The 20,697-nt window shown below is 39.7% G+C and overlaps 1 protein-coding gene across 1 annotated transcript; it reads left to right on the plus strand.

Annotated features, from left to right (window-relative positions):
* Positions 1–251: 251 nt before the first annotated feature.
* Positions 252–18,714, plus strand: zcchc10 (zinc finger, CCHC domain containing 10). Its single transcript, XM_067996110.1, has 4 exons — positions 252–329; positions 10,357–10,518; positions 11,822–11,857; positions 14,379–18,714. Exons 1-4 carry the CDS (start codon positions 289–291, stop codon positions 14,632–14,634), a joined length of 495 nt encoding a protein of 164 aa, XP_067852211.1. The 5' UTR covers positions 252–288; the 3' UTR covers positions 14,635–18,714.
* Positions 18,715–20,697: the final 1,983 nt, after the last annotated feature.

Genomic DNA, 20,697 nt, shown 5'->3' on the forward strand with positions numbered 1-20,697 from the left:
CATGGTACAGAGCTGTGGCGTCAATAGTAACTCCGTTAATAAAATATATACACACTTTGGGAGGTACTAATTAAATAGAATAATTTTTGGCCAAAACAAAGACCATCCGCAAATTAATTTTAAAAACAGTATGAACAGTATAGAGGTGAGATTTTTTGAAAACACCACTGAATAGTCTTCTCTTAGCAAGTATACAGAGTGTTTGAGCAATTTTTTCACAGGCCAGGGTTGATCGGGGCCTTCAGGATTGTTGCTTAGTGACGGACTGGTGCATTTCGGGAAGTCAAGATGGCGACGCCTATGCACAGATTGATCGCTCGCAGGCAAGCGTAAGTATTCAGAGCACAGAAGCCGATGTTTTAACCGTGATGGTTAGTTGACTGGGACGGAAACGACCGCTGTGATGGCTTTCAAATATCTGGGTGGGTTGCTTCGAAGTTAGACAGCGCATGGTGGAAGTGAAGCAGGTTCCACCTTTAGCCCAGGCCTCAGTGATGCGCCAGCGACACACAAAATGTTTCGTATTTGAAATGCAGAGTGGCTGAGTTCCACTTGTTTATAGAGACGGCGAGGAAAGATACTGTAGTTTATTTCGGGCAGGATTGTCGTCGTGAAGGAAATTTCAGGAGTGAAATTTATCATCATAAAGCGTTGGACACAGGACAAACTCGCTTAAATATGAAGTACTTTTAAGAGTTCCATACGTTAATGAACTGTATTTTAAACCAGAGTAAGTGCGTGTCATTCCTAATAAAAATTGATAAATCTTTCTGTCCCTGTTTCTTTAAAGCTGGTTCCAATAAGTTTGTAACATGTTATGTTTCTCAAAAAAGGCCATACTCCGTTCTTAACAATCCCTGCAAATTTTGTACAAACTAGAATTGTTGAGATGATCTGACTTTTTTTTCTGCTCCTATTCACTTCCTAGGCATAAAAGTGAACAATCTTGGTTTTTTTGTGCATCATTATTGTTACAAGCTTTATGGGTGGGAAAGCACTTTCCAGAAGTGTTTTACAACTGTGATCTCTCTGCTCAAATTCCCAATGCTATTCTGTGTAGCCGTGGTTAGTTGTTAACCAATTACTGAGTAAGTTTATTTGCTTTAACAATAGATTGTAAGTAATTGTATTAGACTTTTTGTAAAATCACAACATAATTACAGATGAGGATGACCATTTAACCCATCTTAGTTCATCCATCCAGAAAGACCTGACATTAACATTGCAGCATGTAATTGATTCCAGGGTTTGCGCCTCCGTAATGCTATCTAACCATCTATGTATTGATCACTGTGAAAAATAACTTCGAGTCTTAAATTTACCTTCCAGATTAACACATGATCCCTTGTCCTACTCTTGCAATGTAACAAAGTAATATTTTGATTTACCTTTTCCATGTCCTTAACTATCTTGTATACCTCAAGATGATCATCTTTCAGGTGCCTCCTTTCCAGGCTAAAAAACCCCCAAGTTTCTTCAGTTATTCCTTATAACTCAGAGCTCTTAGGGATTAACCCCATGGTTCTTCTCTGCACTGCCTCAAGTGCTTGAACACCTTGACTCCGTTGTTTCTTGGGACACAGTACGCAAGATGTAGTCTGACCAGAGTATTGTGTAGTTTAACCTCCACCTCCATGTCAATTTACTCCCTCCCCTCCAAAATAATAACTTCTTGTAGGGGTATGATTCCACTGCCACACCTTCCTTCCAATACCTAGCTGAAGGATTGAACTTGGAACTTTCCTGCTTTGTATAGCACAGGTACTTGGTGGATAAGCTCACTAAACCTTAAATTGTATGAAAAGATGTTTGTGCTAACAAACTGCTTTTGCTTTTGGACAACAGAAACCATATGCTGTGGTATGAGGTCATCATTTTTAGAAGAGGGATTCTCTTTCCCCCCCCTTGCTTTTAAAGCAAATAAACTTACTCAGTAATGAAGGCGGATTATTAACCCTCGTGAAAGTAATAACAGGTGGCCTCTAACTATGTGGAATAGTTAACGTCTGTTGTACCATGCGTTTCCTTCAAGTAAATTGAAAGCAGCAAATTATATGAGCTAGTATCACGCAGAGAAAGTCTAGGGTGAATTTAATAGCAATGGGGAGAAATGGATTTGTTTTGTAGGTATCTTTTAAAGTGATAATCACGTGAGAGAAAAATTCTGCACAGAGCACATTGCAAACAAAGTGGATCGTGAGCCGAGTGGGAACTTGAGAATTTGGTGAGAATGGGAATCTGGTAAAGTAGTGGGTGAATTGAAATTAAAATTTAACTTAGAACTTTAAAAGAAACTGCAAGTTAGTTAACTGTTAACAGAAAATGCAATTCAGAAGCAGTTAAGTCAATCAGCTGTATGTGATTGCCTGAATAGGGGATGATTACTGTGAGCTGGAAGCTGATTAAGCAGTTATAACTGATGTTCTCAAAAGGTGTATAAATTAGGTTATCTGCTGAAACAGAGTGGATCGTGAACCGAGTGGGAACTTAAGAATTTGTTGAGAGTGGGAATTAGGTGTAGAGGGGGAAGGAGGTGCTAATTTTTTTTTAAAAAAGCAAAAAAACCAAAACAGACTAAAAAGTAACTATATATAAATAAATATAGACTAAGATATGGCAGAGCAGGTTATGTGTCTGGACTGCAGTATGTGGGAGCTTGTGGACAGTGAGAATGTCCCAAGCCAACACATCTTATGATCTGCAGTAGATGTCTCCGCCTTGAATCTCTCCAGCTCCGAGTCATTGAGCTAGAGTGCGAGCTGGAGGCACTCCGACACACAAGGGAGGGGGAGGAGTATCTGGACAGTTTGCTTTAGACCTCGGTCACACCTCGAAGAGAGGTACAGGATCAGAACGGGGTTGGTGTGACTGATTAGTGTAGAGTAAGTGGAACCAAGGTGAGATAGAGAACAAGAATCCGCAGAAACTGATCCTATCCAACAGATACAATGTGCTTGCTAATGATAAAGACTGTCGAAAGGACAGCCAGAATGCTGACCATGGCATCTTGGAACAGGAGACTGTCCAAAGGGGGTGGGGGGGGAAAGAGGAGGAGTGTAACGTAGTTGTAGGAGATTCAATAATTAGGGGACATATAGCATCCTTTGTAAGCAGGACCAAGTGTCCCACACGGTATGTTGCCTACCTGGTGTCAGGGCAAGGTACATCTCGAACTGACTTGAAAGGATATAGGGGAGGATCTTGTCATTGTGGTCCATGTTGGGACCAACAACGTAGGAAAGAGTAGGAATAGGTCCTATTCAGAGTACCAGGAGCAATATAAAAAAAACAGGACCTCAAGGTCCTGGACTCTTAATCAAGCCACGTGCAAATTCGCGAAGGAATAAGTAGATTAGGGAGGTGAACATGTGGCTGAGGGAGTGGTGTGGGAAAGAATGGTTCCATTTCATGGGGTACTGGGACAGGAAGGAACTGCACTGTTGGAACGGGCTCTACCTGAACCGGCTGGGTCCAGGGTCCTAGCGCAAAGGATAAATAGGGTGGTCACAAACTAGTAAAAGGGGGGGAGGGCTCAGGTGGAAAAGGTAGTATAAATAATTCTAAAACAAACGAAAAGGAAGAGAGTAGAGCAGTAGTCAGAAATTGTGCTTTAGGCACGACAGGTAAAGGGAAAACTAAAAGTAATTAAATCAGGAGAGAGAAAATTGGAGCAGAAGGATAGGTCAGGGTGTGTGGCCCAAATAAGCATTCCTTATACTCCGTGCGTTTGTATAAAGAACGAATTGAATGAATTACAGGTGCAAATTTAACTTGGGGGTACGACATAGTAGCCATTACTGAGACATGGCTGCATGATGGTCAGGACTAGGAACTGAATATACCAGGTTATAAGGTCTATAGGAAGGAGTAGTCTTTGTTATTAAGGATGAAATTACTTCACTGATAAGAGAAGATATAACGGAAGGTAAGCAGGCTGTGGAAAGTTTATGGGTAGAATTAAGAAATAGAGGATTTAAGACTGTCGTCTGAGTTGTGTATAGGCCCCCAGGTAGCAGCTGTGAAGTGGCAGAATGTATAAATGCAGAGATTAAACAAGCATGTAGCAAAGGCAGAGTGGTTTTAATGGGGGATTTTAACTTTCATATTGATTAGGATAAGCAGACGAGCTCATGTCAGAAAGGTAACGAGTTTCTTGTGTTCAGGACGGCTTTCTGCAGCAATATGTTCTTGAACCAACAAGAGGGCAGGCCACATTACATTTAATAATGAGAAATGAGCCAGATTTAGTTAACAGCCTAATAGTGCGTGAACATTTATCTAATAGCGATCATGTAATGATCGAGTTTAACTTTGTGTTTGAAGGGGAGAAACCAGTAACAGTTACTAAGATTCTAAATTTAGGTAAGGCCGATTTCAACGGGATAAGACAGAGACTGTCCACAGCAAACTGGGTAAAACAACAGAGGATCAGTGGAAGGTGTTCAGAAATGAATTTAAGGTGATATAGAGCCAATTTATACCCCTAAGGGGCAAGAGCTCTACTTGCCCAAAAAAAGCCATGGATGACAAAAGAGGTGAGGGACAACATTAAACCAAAAGAAAAAGCATACAAAAATGCAAAAGATAGCACAGATTATAGAAATTTACGACACAGAAGGAGGCCATTCGGCCCATTGTGTCTGTGCCGGCCGCAAAAAAACTATTCAGCCTAATCCCTGTTATTGAGCTCTCTGTTAAGGGAAATGGGTGCTTCCTATCCACTCTATCTTAGCCCCTCATAATTTTATACACCTTAATTAAATCTCCCCTCAGCCTCCTCTGTTCCAAAGAAAACAACCCCAGCCTATCCAATCTTTCCTCATAGCTAAAGTTCTCCAGTTCTGGCAACATCCTCGTAAATCTCCTCCGTACACTCTCTAGTGCAATCACATTCTTCCTATAATGTGGTGACCAGAACTGTATGCAGAACTCTAGCTGTGGCCTGACTAGTGTTTTATACAGTTCTAGCATAACCACCCTGCTCTTTTATTCTATGTCTTGGCTAATAAAGGAAAGTATCCTGTATGCCTTCTTAAGGCATTCCTCTATTCCATTCGCAACCCCTCAGATAATGAAACAGTCCGTACCCACATGCAGCAAGACCTGGACAACATCCAGGCATAGGTTGATAAGTGGCAAGTAACATTCACGCCAGACAAGTGCCAGGCAATGACCATCTCCAAAAGAAAGAATCTAACCACCTCCCCTTGACATTCAGTGGCATTACCATCGCGAATCCCCCAACATCAGCATCCTAGGGGTCACTATTGACCAGAAACTTAACTGGACCAGCCACATAAATACTGTGGCTACAAGAGCAGGTCAGAGACTTGGTATTCTGTGGCGAGTGACTCACCACCACCTGACTCCCCAAAGCCTTTCCACAAGTCACAAGTCAGGAGTGTGATGGAATACTCTCCACTTGCCTGGATGAGTGCAGCTCCAACAACACTCAAGAAGCTCGACACCATCCAGGACAAAGCAGCCTGCTTGATTGGCACCCCATCCACCACCCTAAACATTCACTCCCTTCACCACAGGCACACCGTGGCTGCAGTGTGTACTATCTACAAGTTGCACTGCAGCAACTCGCCAAGGCTTCTTCGACAGCACCTCCCAAACCCGCGACCTCTACCACCTAGAAGGATAAGGGCAGCAGGCACATGGGAACAACTCCATCCTCCAAGTCACGTTCCCCTCCAAGTCTCTCACCATCCTGACTTGGAAATATATTGCCGTTCCTTCATCGTCGCTGGGTCAAAATCCTGGAACTCCATACCCAACAGCACTGTGGGAGAACCTTCACCACACAGACTGCAGCGGTTCAAGAAGGCAGCTCACCACCACCTTCTCAAGGGCAATTAGGGATGGGCAATAAATGCTGGCCTTGTCAGTGACGCCCACATCCCATGAACGAATTTTTTTTAAAAACACCTTTATCTACCTGTCCAGTTACCTTCAGGGATCTGTGGATATGCACTCTACGTGCCTCTGTTCCTCTATGCTTCAGTATCCTATTTATAGTGTATTCCCTTGCCTTGTTTGCCCTCCCCAAATGCATTACATCAAACTTCTCTGGATTGAATTCCATTTGCCACTTTTCTGTCGACCTGACCAGTCCATTGATATCTTCCTGCAGTCTACAACTTTCTTCCTCACTATCAACCACACAGCCAATTTTTGTTTCATCTGCAAACTTCATAATCGTGCCCCTACATTTAAGTCTAAATCATTAATATATACCACAAAAAGCAAGGGATCTAGTACTGACCCCTGCAGAACCCCACTGGAAACAGCATAACGCGCTACTCTCATCGACCCTCCTTATTAACTTCCCTTAACAAATCCATGCTGACTGTCCTTAATTAATCCACATTCACCTGAGGAAGGAGGAAGCCTCCGAAAGCTTGTGGATTTTAAAATAAAATTGTTGGACTATAACTTGGTGTTGTAAAATTGTTTACAATTGTCAACCCCAGTCCATCACGGCATCTCCACATCTTAATTAATCCATGCCTTTTTAAATGACGATTAATACTGTCTCTCAGAATTATTTCCGATAATTTGCCCACCACACAGGTTAGGCTGACTGGCCTGTAATTACTCGACCTATCCCTTTCTCCCTTTTTAAATAATGGTACATTAGCAGTCCTCCAGCACCATGCCTGTAGCCAGAGAGGATTAGAAAATGATGGTCAGAGCCTCCATTATCTCCTCCCTTGCTTCTCTTAACAGCCTGGGATAAATCTGATCTGGGCCTGGCGATTTATCTATTTTCAAATATGCTAATCTCCTTAATATTTCCCCCTCACTGTGTTTATCCCATCCAATATTTCACACTTCTCCTGAACTACAATGTCTGCATTGTCCCTCTCTTTTGTGAAGACAGACGCAAAGTATTCATTAAGAACCATACCCACGTCTTCCGCCTCCAGTCACAGGTGGCCTTACCTGGCAACTGGAAGAAATACAAAGAACAGCAAAGGGTGACAAAACAGATAGTAAGAGCTACAAAAAGGGAGTATGAAAAGAAACTTGCAAGGGATGCCAACATCAACACAAAAAATTTTCACAATTATATTAGGAAAATGAGGTGATACTGTAAATGAAAATAAGGAAATGGCAGACATGTTAAATAATTACTTTGTGTCAGTGTTTACAGTAGAGGAAGAGGATAGCATGGAAATAGGTGAGAACATTACAGATGGACTAACTATAATCTTCCAAAGTTCTCTCTTAATTCAGGAATTGTTCCTTTAGATTGGAAAATTGTCCATGTCACTTCGCTATTTAAGAAAGGTGAGAGAGGGAAACCAAGGAATTATGAACCAGTTAGCCTAACATCTTTTGTCGGGAAATTACTAGAGTCTATAATTAAGGATAGAGTGACTGAACACCTTGAAAATTTCAGCTGATCAGAGAGAGCTAGCATGGATTTGTAAAGGGTAGATCATGCCTGATGAACCTGTTTGAATTTTTTGAAGAGGTGACTAAAGTAGTGGTCAGGGAAATGTCTATGGATGTTGTTTATATGGACTTCCACAAGGCATTCGATAAACATAAGAAGTAGGAGCAGGAGTGGGCCATACGGCAAGTATGAGGTCATCCACTTTGGATCTAAAAAGGATAGATCAGAGTACCTTCTAAATGGTGAAAAGCTCGAAACAGTGGAGGTCCAAAGAGACTTTGGGGTCCATGTACATAGATCATTAAAATATCGTGGACAGGTACAGAAAATAATCAAAAAGGCTTATGAAATGCTGGCCTTTATATCTAGAGGACTAGAATACATGGGGGTGGAAGTTATGCTACAGCTATACAAAGCCCTGGTTAGACCAGATCTGGAGTACTGTGTTTAGTTCTGGGCACCTCACCTTAAGAAGAATATATTGGCCTTGGAGGGAGTGCAGCGTAGATTTACTAGAATGATACTTGGACTCCAAGGGTTAAATTACGAGGAGAGATTACACAAACTAGGCTTGTACTCCCTGGAATTTAGAAGATTAAGGGATGATTTGATCCAAGTTTTCAAGATGTTAAGGGGAACTGAGGGTAGAATCGTGGAAAGGTTACAGCACGGAAGGCGGACATTCGGCCCATCGAGTCCACGCCGGCTCTTTGCAAGAGCAATCCAGTTAGTCCCACTCCTCCGCCCTTTCCCCGTAGCCCTGCAAATTTTTTCCTTTCAAGTACTTATCCAGTTCCCTTTTGAAAGCCATGATTGAATCTGCCTCCACCACCCCCTCAAGCAGTGCATTCCATATCCTAACCACTTGCTGTGTAAAAAAAAAAAAAGTTTTTCCTCATGTCACCTTTGGTTCTTTTGCCAATCACCGTAAATCTGTGTCCTCTGGTTCTTGACCCTTCCGCCAATGCGAACAGTTTCTCTGTATCTACTCTGTCTAGACCCTTCATGATTTTGAATACCTCTATCAAATCTCCTCGCAACCTTCTCTGTTCCAAGAAGAACAACCCCAGCTTCTCCAGTCTATCCACATAACTAAAGTCCCTCTTCCCTGGAATGAATATAGTAAATCTTTTCTGCACCCTCTCTAAGGCCTTCACATCTTTCCTGAAGTGCAGTGCCCAGAACTGGACACACTACTCCAGCTGAGGCCGAACCAGTGTTTTATAAAGGTTCCATGATGTGGAGATGCCGGTGATGGACTGGGGTGGACAAATGTAAGGAATCTTACAACACCAGGTTATAGTCCAACAAATTTATTTTAAAATCACAAGCTTTCGGAGATTATCTCCTTCGTCAGATTCAATCATCTGACGAAGGAGATAATCTCCGAAAGCTTGTGATTTTAAAATAAATTTGTTGGACTATAACCTGGTGTTGTAAGATTCCTTACATTTATAAAGGTTCATCATGAATTCCATACTTTTGTACTCTATGCCTCTATTTATAAATTGTAAACAATTTTACAACACCAAGTTATAGTCCAGCAATTTTATTTTAAATTCACAAGCTTTCGGAGGCTACCTCCTTCCTCAGGTGAACGATGTGGAAATGATTTCCACATCGTTCACCTGAGGAAGGAGGTAGCCTCCGAAAGCTTGTGAATTTAAAATAAAATTGCTGGACTATAACTTGGTGTTGTAAAATTGTTTACAATTGTCAACCCCAGTCCATCACCGGCATCTCCACATCTATTTATAAAGCTCAGGATCCCGTATACTTTTTTAACTGCTTTTTCAACCTGCCCTGCTACCTTCAAGATTTGTGCATATATACCCCCAGATCTCTCTATTCCTGTACCCCTTTTAGAGTTGTGCCCTCTAGTTTATATTGCCTCTTCTCGTTCTTCCTACCGAAATGTATCACTCTGCATTTTTCTGCGTTAAATTTCATCTGCCACGTGTCCGCCCATGCCACCAGTAGAGAGAGAGAAATGATTTCTGCTGGTTGGGGAGTCTCGGACTAGGGGATGTAGCCTAGAAATTTGAGCCAGGACTTTCAGGAGTGAACTTAGGAAACACTTCTACATGCAAAGGGTGGTAGAAGTTTGTAACTCTCTTCTGCAAACGGCAGTTGATGCTAGCTCAATTATTAATTTTAAATCTGAGATTGATAGATTTTTGTTAACCAAAGGTATTAGGAATATGGGGCTACGGCAGGTATATGGAGTTAGGTCACAGATCAGCCATGATCTCATTGGATGGCGGAACAGGCTTGAAGGGTAAATGGCCTACTAATGTTCCAATGTTTTTGTTTAACATCGTTCTGTCCTTCACCTTCCTCTACTTGAATATAATTATTTTGCATATCGCTTTTAATGGGGGGCTGCCAAATATTATTGTTAGTGAATTTTAATTTTATGCATTCTAACTTTTTTGTTCCTTTTTTAAAATTTGTAATGGCAAGGCTACACAGGGGAATCGCGTAAATGGAGCAAATGTATAAGAAGGGTGCATTGCAGCATTACAGATGCTGTATCTGTTACCCTTGCAGTTGTGAACAGACTGTTTGCATCAAGTGTCTTTTTGTTTTCCCTGCTAAGTGTCTGCAGGCAAACAAATATAATCATAAGCTAAACACTACAAAAAGGGTTTCACGATCAGGTTTGATATTCCAGCTGAGATGGATAATTAGTATACATCTCTAAAGAGAGATGAGGCTATATTTCGCTATCACTTTGAAATGTTTTTATTCCTAAAGGTAAAACTGGCACTTTAAAGTTCAGTTTTAGCAAAGTGTAAATTGTTCAGTTATAGCAATGTACAAATATATTTCCTGATAAAGCCCGTTAAATTAATCAGTTAAACATTGTGTTTGCTGTATTAGCTCTATAATATGACTATAACTGTGGTAATTAATACTTTCTGTATTCTGGTTTCTGTGTGTTTTAGGGAAGCTAATAAACAACATGTTCGATGTCAAAAATGTTTAGAATATGGTCACTGGACCTATGAGTGCACTGGAAAACGGAAATATCTACATAGACCATCACGAACAGTGCAATTAAAGAAGACTTTGAAAGAGAAACAAAATAAATTAGCTTTGCCAGCAAGGTGTGTGTGTTTTGCTATTAAAAACTGTTTCCTCAATAGCTCAGTGGATTAACGCACTGCATTGTGTGGGGTACTGAGGCATGCAGACTAGAAAGATCCCGGTTTGATCCCTAGTCTGTACTGAGTGAATTGATAGCCGAGGTTGTAGTAGTGGGGAAACTACAATTGACTTCTGTGTCCCCAGGCTGGGGAGGGGGGAAAAATCAAGCAAGATTTGCATTTCTGATCTTTATCCAACTACCACTGCTGGAAACTGAATGTGCAGACATCGTGTGAGAGCAGGCTGAAGCTTGGCTGTGAGGTTCATTGCAGTCAAATCGCCTGCGATGTTTACTGTGTAGGCTCACATATAAAACATGCACTAGAGGGTTAGGGGTTGCCAGAGAACCATTCTGCTGTAAGAGCTATTACTTTTTGAGGAGGGGGTGGGAGAAAGAAAAAGCTATTGAGTTCCTTCTCAAGAGTCTTGTTAATGTCAGATAGGCTGACAGAAATCCAATACCAACTGGCCACTTTCAATTTTGAGTTTGAGACATGGGTGAAGAGCCTAGAATATGTGATCAGGAGCCTGACTGGAATTTGTAGGGGGATATCAAGGTAAAACTCAGAAAATAAGCTACTTGGTGAAGAACTAACCAACATGGGTTTGTCTAACTAAAGAGCCTAAAAAACTTATATTAGTCAAATTTTAAATCGGGGCAGATTAATGCACTGGCCGATGGTGCCAAGAGTTCCAGCTCAAGATGGGTCTCACGCCAGAGGGCAGTATAGTATATTGTGATTTATTATTAATGTAGTGTGTAAATATTCAATGGGCCTATTTCTTCATGCATTTTACTACATGTTTGTGCATTAATGGATCCGGGAGGTGGGGGGGGGGTTCCTGGAATTGCAGAGGAGCCCCGAATGTTCTTCGTGCCCAGCGGCCCAAGAATTCTTAATTCAGCTCTGCTTTAGCCATTGTGGTCGATCTCAATAAAAGGCCATTTTAAGTTTGTCTGTTTTTACTCGCGCTGAAATATACTGCATATTAATATTGACTTCTTACTTTCTTGTATGTGGACAGTGTGGAAGCAGTTTTCAAAAGTAATATATTTTCTTTTTGGAAATTTGCCAAAAATGCAAATTTGTATCATCACCAAATGTTTCAACTTTTGGGTTGTTAAAGTATCAAATTTGCTTTACAGCCTGCAGTATATAAAATGAAGATGTCATGATTATATGCATTGGGTAAGATATATAATGTTTAATATTAAAAATAAAAAGTTCAACCGAAAGAGTTAATTGTTTTAACTTTCAACAGCGGACAAGGAATTACAGAAAAGATGAAGAAGAAAAGGTAACCTTCAGAGAATTATGAGCTTATTGCCTCCTTCTGTGCTGTAACATACTATAATTCTTCCCATAACCTGCAGTACACTAAGTTTCTATTAAGGTTCCAGGACCACACAGAATACTTAGACAGTAGACCCCAAAATATACCTAACCTTCTCCTCCCCACCCTCTCAGGGTGGTTCCCAACACTTGTATTTTACCGTTTCCCGCCCCCCCACCAAACCACCAGTACCGCTGCCAGTTCATACTTCCTACTCCAGTTCCAAAATGCCCCTGTATACTGTAGCATGGGAATTCTTGTGATACAGGAATTCCCATCCAGTGTGCATAGGCTCTTTCCCCGTCCCTTCCCCCAATGTGTGCCAAATGATTACAATACCAGGAATTTCCACTCTTTGTGAACTGACTCTTTTTCTTCCTCCACCAATGCCATTTCATACCTTCTACTGCTGTTCCAAGTAATTGAATGCATACTGAGAGAGGGGGAGGAGCCTGGAGCCATGCTGAGGCCAGAAAAGTACCAGCATGAAACTAAAGGCAGGGACAACAGTGTCAATGTGAAATTGTAAGGGAGAACAGTGCCAGTGTGAAATGGGAAGGGGGAGAAGAGTGTCAGCTTGATAAGTAAGCACAGAACTAGGTAAAATGTTAGGAGGTTTTCCTTTTTGTAGAGGGTCATCAATCGCTGGAACAAATTGCCAGCTTGTGCAAATTGCTACAAATGTTTAAAAGGGAGCTGGACAAGTTCCAAGCTGAGGCTGATATCACTGTACAAAAGGTAGGTGAAATGTTAACGTGATGTGCCTCATTTTCACTGTGGTCTCCTAGAACTCGTTTTGATTATCATCAGGGTTCAGAGAGGGATTTCCCAAAATTATTTTTCCCTGAATTGGCTTATGCTGTTTTTTCTGATTATTTTGCCTCTTAGGAGATTATGTGGCTACTACTGGGTGGGAGCTTAGAGTCTCGATGCATAATTGCAATGTGACTGTGGAACAGGTTCAGTGGACCAGCTGTTTTTTTTTCCTGTCTGTCAATTGCATATGTTTGTACTTAATGACGTCCTGATTCCAGCACAATTTCATAATAGCACTACCGGAATTAATCAAAGTAAGTGAACACAATGAAACAGACTCTTCACACTTTTGAGTGTTATAGATGAAACAGTAGATGAAAAACCACTAGACAAACTTTTCTCCCACAAAAGAAAAAGAAAAACTTGGAATCTATAATAAAAATAGAAAATGCTGGAAATACACAGGTCATCATCATCTGTAATGAGAAAAGGTGGGTTATGTCTTATCCGGACACTTAAGTAAATGTGAATTATCCTGAAAAAATTTGCCGTTTTATCTTTCAGTTCTGAAAAATCATAACCTATTTTTTCTCATTACAAATGTTGATCGACTTGCTGTGTATTTCCAGTACTTTCCAGTTTCACTCATGGGAAGAAAAGTACCATTTTAAAATCTATAATGGACCTTGTGTTTGTTCTTGTCTTGACCATCCAAGTCAAACCTGTCTAATGTACACCTAATACACCAGCTTTGGAGGTTTAGATAGATAGTAATCATCGGTAAGTATTGCTTGTCACTTGAACTTCAACTAAGTAGACTTTCAGGTGGGTTTGGCTGTAGTGGATAAAGTGTTAGTCAAAACTTGTATTTCTAAAACTAAGTTCCTCCTGAATCAGTGATGCTTTAATGGTCAAAAGAAAAACAATGAACTTGCATATATGTAGCATCTTTCACAACCTCACAATGTCCCAGGGGGCTTCACAGCCAATGAAGCACTTTTGAAGTGTAGCCAATTTGCACATAGCAAGGTCCCACAAATGGACGTTAGTTAAATGAACAGATAATCTGTTTTTGGTTGAGAGAATAAATGTTGACAGGACACCGGAGAACTCCGAGCCCTTCTACAAAATGTGCCGTAGTGCACGTTAAATTGGCATCATATCTGAGCAGTCGAGTGACTTGAGAGATGTGACATGCAAGTCTTAAATTGCTGATACCTGTGTTGAACTTTACAGTCAACAGAATATGCAGTTATCTGTTGAAGTGGTAGACTTTTCCCAGACCTAGCAATTTGTCACTTTGATTCAATAGGGTTTTATTTTAAAATTTGGCTTCTAAACTATATAAACTCCTCTTCTGAACTTAAAAAAAAATGAAACATTTGTAATAGGACTTTTTTTCTTTTGCAAGCCATAACTCTCAATTCCTCACATCTATAGGGTGGGGAATCTTGAGTTCTTTCGTGTGCTACTGCAACAAGGAAAGGACTCTAACCACAGTCTATAAAATGTTTCATTTTAGAAAAGAACATTGGAACAATTCTCTCGAAACTAATGGCAAAAAAAAACTCCTTAATTAAAAGTGCAGGCAGACAGACATAAAAAGCATGCTCCCTTAATACATGTACTATATCCAGTTAGGGGATTTTACATGACAAACAATGGCTACATTGTTTGTAGAACAAGAATAAGGAATTAACTGTCCTGGATATTCATTCTTCCTTTCAAGGTCTCAGAGCATTAGTAGCAGCAGTAGCAGTACTTCTTCCACTGATTCATCTTCAGACAGCGAAACAACATCCAATTCCTCCTCGTCAGAAAGCAGCAGCAGTGATGATGACAGTTCATCAACTGACAGCTCCTCATCCTCCTCAACATCATCATCAAGTGAAACATCTTCCTCTGATTCGGACTCTGACTCTAGTTCTAGTAGTAGTATTAGCAGCTCTGATGAAGAGCCACCAAAAAAGAGGCAGAAATCGTGACAATATTCCCTTTGAGCTGTTGTGGCAGTGTTTCATACCAGTGTCTTTTCAGTTCAAAACAGGTGGTGTCTTTTTAAGGTAATTAAAGCAAGAAATTAACTTCTCATGCTAGGACTCTGTGTTGACAAACTATGGATGAGATGTGCAGTACATGCCTAATGTTTGTGACTGTCAGATGTGCCCTGACTGGAAATTTGATCTATGGTCCATTTCCTTTAGAGTGTATATTTTTCCCCTTTTCCTGTACAATGCAAACTGCCTTTTTATTAGCTAAATTCTAGTAAATGAACAGAAGACCATGCAGGCACCAAAGTAGTCAAGGTATCCAGACTATAAGAAATAAACCTCAGGGCTACAGAATAAAACTTTACAGCACAGAAATGAGGCCACTTGGCCCACTGTACCTGTGCAAGCTCTGAAAAAGCTATCCACTTAGTCCTATTTCCCTGCTCTTTCAAATTTTTCTTTTACTGATATTTATCTATTTCCCTTTTAAAAGCAGTTCTGGATTGTCGTTCCACCACAGTTTGTTGGTATAGTCCATATCGTAGTAAGCCTCTGCATTTAAAAAAAAATTCACCTAACTTCTCTTTGTTCTTCTAGTGGTGAACATAAATTTATGCTCTCCAGTTACTGACCAGTGGAAATAGATTTTCTAAATTACCTTATCAAAACTCCTCAAATGTTTAACAGAGCTATTGGATTTCTTCTTAACCTTGGCCTTGAAATTCGTCCTAAAGTATGGCATCCTGTTAATAGAAAGATAAGGTGGCACCAATATTTCACCTTTATACTGCTCTTGTTAAATGCATTCTCTGCTATTTTTGTATAATTTCCAAATTAAATCTGTCACAAAATTATTCTTGTCCACACAAGATTCTTGTCTCTCTTGCTTATTTTGTATGCATCCTTTTTTAAATAGTAAGTACATCAATCTAAATAGAGATGAGGCTGTTAAATCTACAAATTGCCTGGATTTTGAACTTGAATCAGTGCACCTTTGCTTTTCCCTTTTATTAGTTAGCTATAGAGGTAAAGGCACTGGAAATATTTCCAGTTGTCCTGAGTAAGTCAAGTGCATGTGGCCTGTAAGATTACAAAGGAGAAAAAAAGGACGTAAACTACATTCACACTTATGAATAAATTATCAATTAATTGTCTCCAGATATAAAATATCTCCATTTCCCATAAATTGTTTTTGCAACTTTTTTATTAGAAAAAGAGCACTTTGTGAACCTTAATAGTTACACACATAGCCACCACTGAATTTCAGTCCTTACATGTATGTGTGCTCCTTTTTAAATAGAATATATTTACAAAGGTGCTGTATTACTGTCTCTAACTTTTATTGATGTTAATTCTGTTGAGATCACACCCATGTAACATAGGGAACTATGAATGCAATAATGCCCCTGTTAAAATGAAAAGTCCCATTACAGTGAGATATATTTCAAGAATTACTTGAATGAAAAAAATATTGTTGTAGAAAAAGGAGAATTTGAATGTAGGCATAAGTACCATGAATTGTGACGAATTTTTTCACTCGTACATCTACTGTTTTTAAATGGATATATGCGGGCTCTACAAAAGAGTGCTGTAAGTAGGCTTATTTCAACAACAAAAATTACTGATTTAGGATTTAAGTGTGGCACTATCATCATTTATCACTGTGCCGCAGTTGTTCTTTAATATAAAAGGTGCACTCTTTGCACATAATCTTATTAATTTTACAGATTATTGGAACTTGCCACATTGAGCATTTAACATGTGCTTGAGCCTGCTATTAGTCAAGTTAATCCAAGTAAATTGTTTTGTTTTCCTCCTATACAATGAGTGAAGTAAACCTCAGATGTGAAATGCTAATGGCAAACATTTTAAATTCCTTATTTAAAAAGTTCCAAATATTTCATTTATGAATCTTATAGAATATCGTACCAGCATTTTTGCACATCCCACTTTGTTATTCATGTTTCCTCCCTTAGTATACTTTCAGTGGACCGTGTACTGAATGATGTAATGGATATGTTTGACCTGCAGCATCATTCAGCACAATAGTTCATATGAAGATAATATAGCATAATTACAGCTGTAAAACATAAGGTGTACATTCAAGATTTGAATACCTGAACATAATGTTTTAATACAAGCCCTATTAGTTATCATAATCTAAAGTATGATGTTACCTCAGAGGTTTATTTTAATTGAACAAGAATGCGGTTTTGTTTTTTTTTCTCCTCTTCCCCCGGCTAGTGAGTATCCCCTCCATTCCCTCATGCTATGTCTCATTCTTACCCCTTTGAGTCATGACTCATTTTTTCCAAGGTGGAAGATGTGTGACCATAGCTCTGTCAGTGCTGCTTTTGAGCTGACTGCTTGGGTGTGCACAAAACCAACTCGGCTTTATGATTTTACTCATATTTCCTATTGGCGAGCTTCCTGTAATTAGTGGCTCCCTTTTGCAATACTGCTGTGATCCGGAACTCTGTTTGGTGAATCACTGTACTAACCCACATCCAACTATTCCATGACCCTGTATGATTGCCAAAATTAACTTTTTAATATAATGCAAATATTATGTCCAGTTTTCATAGTTATTTTGCCTTGCTAGGTGTACTTATATTTCATGATACTGAACTGTATTTTCAATGTCTGATTTTCATCACATCACATGCACCAAATTTCAGGCACCTGTGTGGTGTACTGTACCATTGCATATTGGAGCAAATATCTACTTACAAATAACCGTTCATTTACTTTTAAATTGATAAAATAACTCCTTGGACACAATACTAAAATTGTTTTGCCATAAATTGTAAACCACAAGTTGAAATTTACTATTAAACCTGTGTGATTCAGTGGCTCTTATTCCGTCCAATTATTGGAAACCAAAAAAATGTTTTTAAAAAAGCTAGACTATGTATAAAGTGTAATTCCTTAAAATTTATGGAAAGTTGTGTAAATATTTTATAGGACTCTTGAAAGCATCCCAGCTATTGTTCTGTCCCACTTTTAGAGCAGCCCAGTCTCTCTGCATTGCCATTTGTCTGATTCTTTTTTCACCAAACCATATGTACTGCTGCATACTTCAACAAGAAGGCGTGCTGTCACAAGACGTGTCTTTTTTTCCTTCTCTATTCAAGTATGAAAATGCTGTCACCAGCAGCAAAGTTATGAATAGGTATGAAATGTCTGTCATTGGTGTGACTTGAACTTAGGCCCCTAATGACATGAAGCATGTGTGGTTAAAAACTGTCAACTTGTATATATAATTGTTACATAATTATAGTATTTTTAATTTGCTTTTGTTGACTTATGTATTGTGAGTTTTTAAAAATCTCCTCCCCTCCTCAAGACACTTTCTCTTGCTGGGGTACAGTTCCTTGGCCGCAGGCAGTCTTCTGGAAACTTGCCAAATTTGGCCTTTTCCCCTGTGAGCCCACACGATGAGTGTTCACAGGTTTTGAAACTAAGGAATGGCAGAGAGGAACCATCACAGCTAAACCTGATTCTGTCCTTGGGCAACATTTCTACCAGGTAACACTGGATAGTGGTCCATTGTGATGACCCCAGTGCAATCCTGGCTGAGATCATCCAACTCAACACAAACAAGCGATTGAACCCGAGACCATTCTAATTTATGTGGCTTAGTCTCACACCAGGTAGTGCATATACCCACAGTGTCATCGGGGAAGCCCCTGATGTGTGTACTAAAACAGATCTTAAAATGGTTGATCGTTGCTATGATTTTTGGTGGTATGGGCCCTTTTTTTAAAAAAAATTAAAAAGTTGTATATCATGATTCCTTGTGTTATCTTTCTAAGGGGCGACAGCCGAGTAAACAACTCATTTAAAGAACTGTGCAGTAAAAATCTCATGGAACAGTGTGGCTGTTTTGTATATTTTCACTGTTTGTCTAAAGCAGATTTTCATATTTAGATATAAACTTTAAAAAGTGTTGCCGGTATTTTAGAATGATGTGTGTGGTTAAACTTTTTAAGAGCCAATTGTTTACTTCTATGTGTGTATTCATTAAAATTCTGCTCCTTCTGTTTTTAAATAAAAATAAGATTACAAATATGAGTTGTGGTGGCATAACTTCTTAAAACAACATAGAATCATAGAAACTACATTTGGCCTGTGCTGGTGCTAGCTCTTCAACTGAAACTCTAATCCACATAAAACCAAAGGGCCTGTTCTGCAATCATCTTTGTACTAGTTGATGCAGAGTTCTTTGCTGTGGATAATATATATTGTGTTTTGAGTTGAAACTTTACTTCTGTGTGCAGAGACCTTTTTTGTCTTTTCAATCAACAGCACCTTGGGTTAGAATTTAAATTGTTGTGTTCTTTGGCAGACAGAATATCGAATATAGAAAAAAAAATCCAAAACTTACAATCTGTAGATTTATGTAGCAGTACCTTTCAGAACATTTTTGAAATTTGTACATTTTGTTGCCATTTCTAATTCAGCCAAAATATATTAGGTCATTCTAACTAATCGGTTTGATTTTTTTTTTGTGTAACCTTTTGTGAATACCTTGAACCCCGCTTCTGCAATTGAATCCGTATGCCATCAGTTCTGTTAATTGGGAATGGGTCTTTTCTTTGTACACTTGAGGCTCTGGTAAACCACCTGTTGGAAACAGGGTTTATGGTCTCAAAACTTTATGCAGCTCCTGTGTGTAATGTTGGAATTTTATATGCAGTCATATCAATTGCTGTTACAAATTTAACCAATTTGTTTTAAGTATTAAAGTGGAAGGAAAGTCCATAGGAGTACTTTGTGATCAAAGTGCTCCCCCTTTTTACGGAAGAAAACTTAATTTCTTTACCTTAAATGTCTTTGACTTTCTTTTAAAAACATCAATTTTCTTGCTAACTGCGAGAACCTCAAGTAGGCTCCACACCAGGCAGCTCTGATGCAAAGTTATGACTTACAATTAGCCTAAGGTACTCCAGAGCTGCCTGGCTAAGCAAAAGTATGCAACAGGCTGGGAAACTAGCATTTCCCAGCATGGGAGGGGTATTTAAATTAATAAGATGGAACAGGGGTAAACCAAAAAGGAAATTAATGGCAACAATAGCAAAGATTTTTTTAAAAGAATGTTTTGAAGGATGGGCGTAAATCTTTTTAAACGACTTGCATTTGTAAAGCATCTTTTTATCTAAAGACATATCCCAAAGCACTTCTCAAATAGGCTAAAGGAAATGGATGCTGAACCACACGGGAAAGATTAGGAATGACAGAAAGCCTAGTCAAACAGGTTTTTAAAGATGGAGAGAGAAAGGTGAAGTTTAGGAAGAGAGTTCCAAAGAGTAGGACCTAGGTAGCTGAAAACGCTGCCACCAACAGTTGGGTGCAAGGAGAGGGGGGAATGCACAGAAATCCAAAGTCAGAGGAACTAAGTGTTCAGGAGTGAATGTGGGACTGGAGGAGATTACAGAGATAGGGTGGGGTAAATCAATAATAAATTAGAATTTTAAATTTAATTAGTTAGGAAACGAGGAGCCAGTGGGGAGGGAGGTGGTCAGCAAGGATGGGGGTGATGGGTAAGTAGGACAGGATATGTGCAACAGAGCTTTGGATAAATTGGAGTTAATGGAGATAGGAGGCTGGCAAAGGGGACATTAGAACAATAAGAAGGGAGATGACAAAGACTTGTTTAAGGAGTACAGCAGTGGAGGGATGGAGGCAGACACTTGCAGAGGTTGATGTAAGCGGTTTTGATGATGGATAGGGTGTGGGGTTGAACAGGACATCTACGATTGTCAGTGAACTGGTTCATTCCAAGAAGGTGGCCAGGGAGTGGAAGTTTGTGGTGAGGTCTGAAGTTGATGGCTTCCGACTTATCGATTTTGAGCTGGAGTAAGTTATGACTCATCCAAAACTTGATGGTGGTCAACAGTCTGACAGCACAGAGGCTGTGAGAGGCAGCATATGGATGAGGAAGAGGTGATAAAGAATAGATCCTTGGGGCACTCGGAAGGTGGCGATAGAGGAGAGGGAAGAAAAGCTATAGCAGGAGGTGCAGTGGCTGCGTTCGGCTAGATGGCAATGAAACCA

The sequence above is a fragment of the Heptranchias perlo genome, chromosome 14, assembly GCF_035084215.1.
Source record: "Heptranchias perlo isolate sHepPer1 chromosome 14, sHepPer1.hap1, whole genome shotgun sequence".
Classification (NCBI taxonomy): domain Eukaryota; kingdom Metazoa; phylum Chordata; class Chondrichthyes; order Hexanchiformes; family Hexanchidae; genus Heptranchias; species Heptranchias perlo.

Coding starts and splice junctions, on each gene's coding strand:
- zcchc10 (XM_067996110.1), top strand. CDS start 289: ATGGCGACGCCTATGCACAGATTGATCGCTCGCAGGCAAGC. Junction 10,519..11,821: donor AAATTAGCTTTGCCAGCAAG/GTGTGTGTGTTT, acceptor AACTTTCAACAG/CGGACAAGGAATTACAGAAA. Junction 11,858..14,378: donor GAAAAGATGAAGAAGAAAAG/GTAACCTTCAGA, acceptor CTTCCTTTCAAG/GTCTCAGAGCATTAGTAGCA.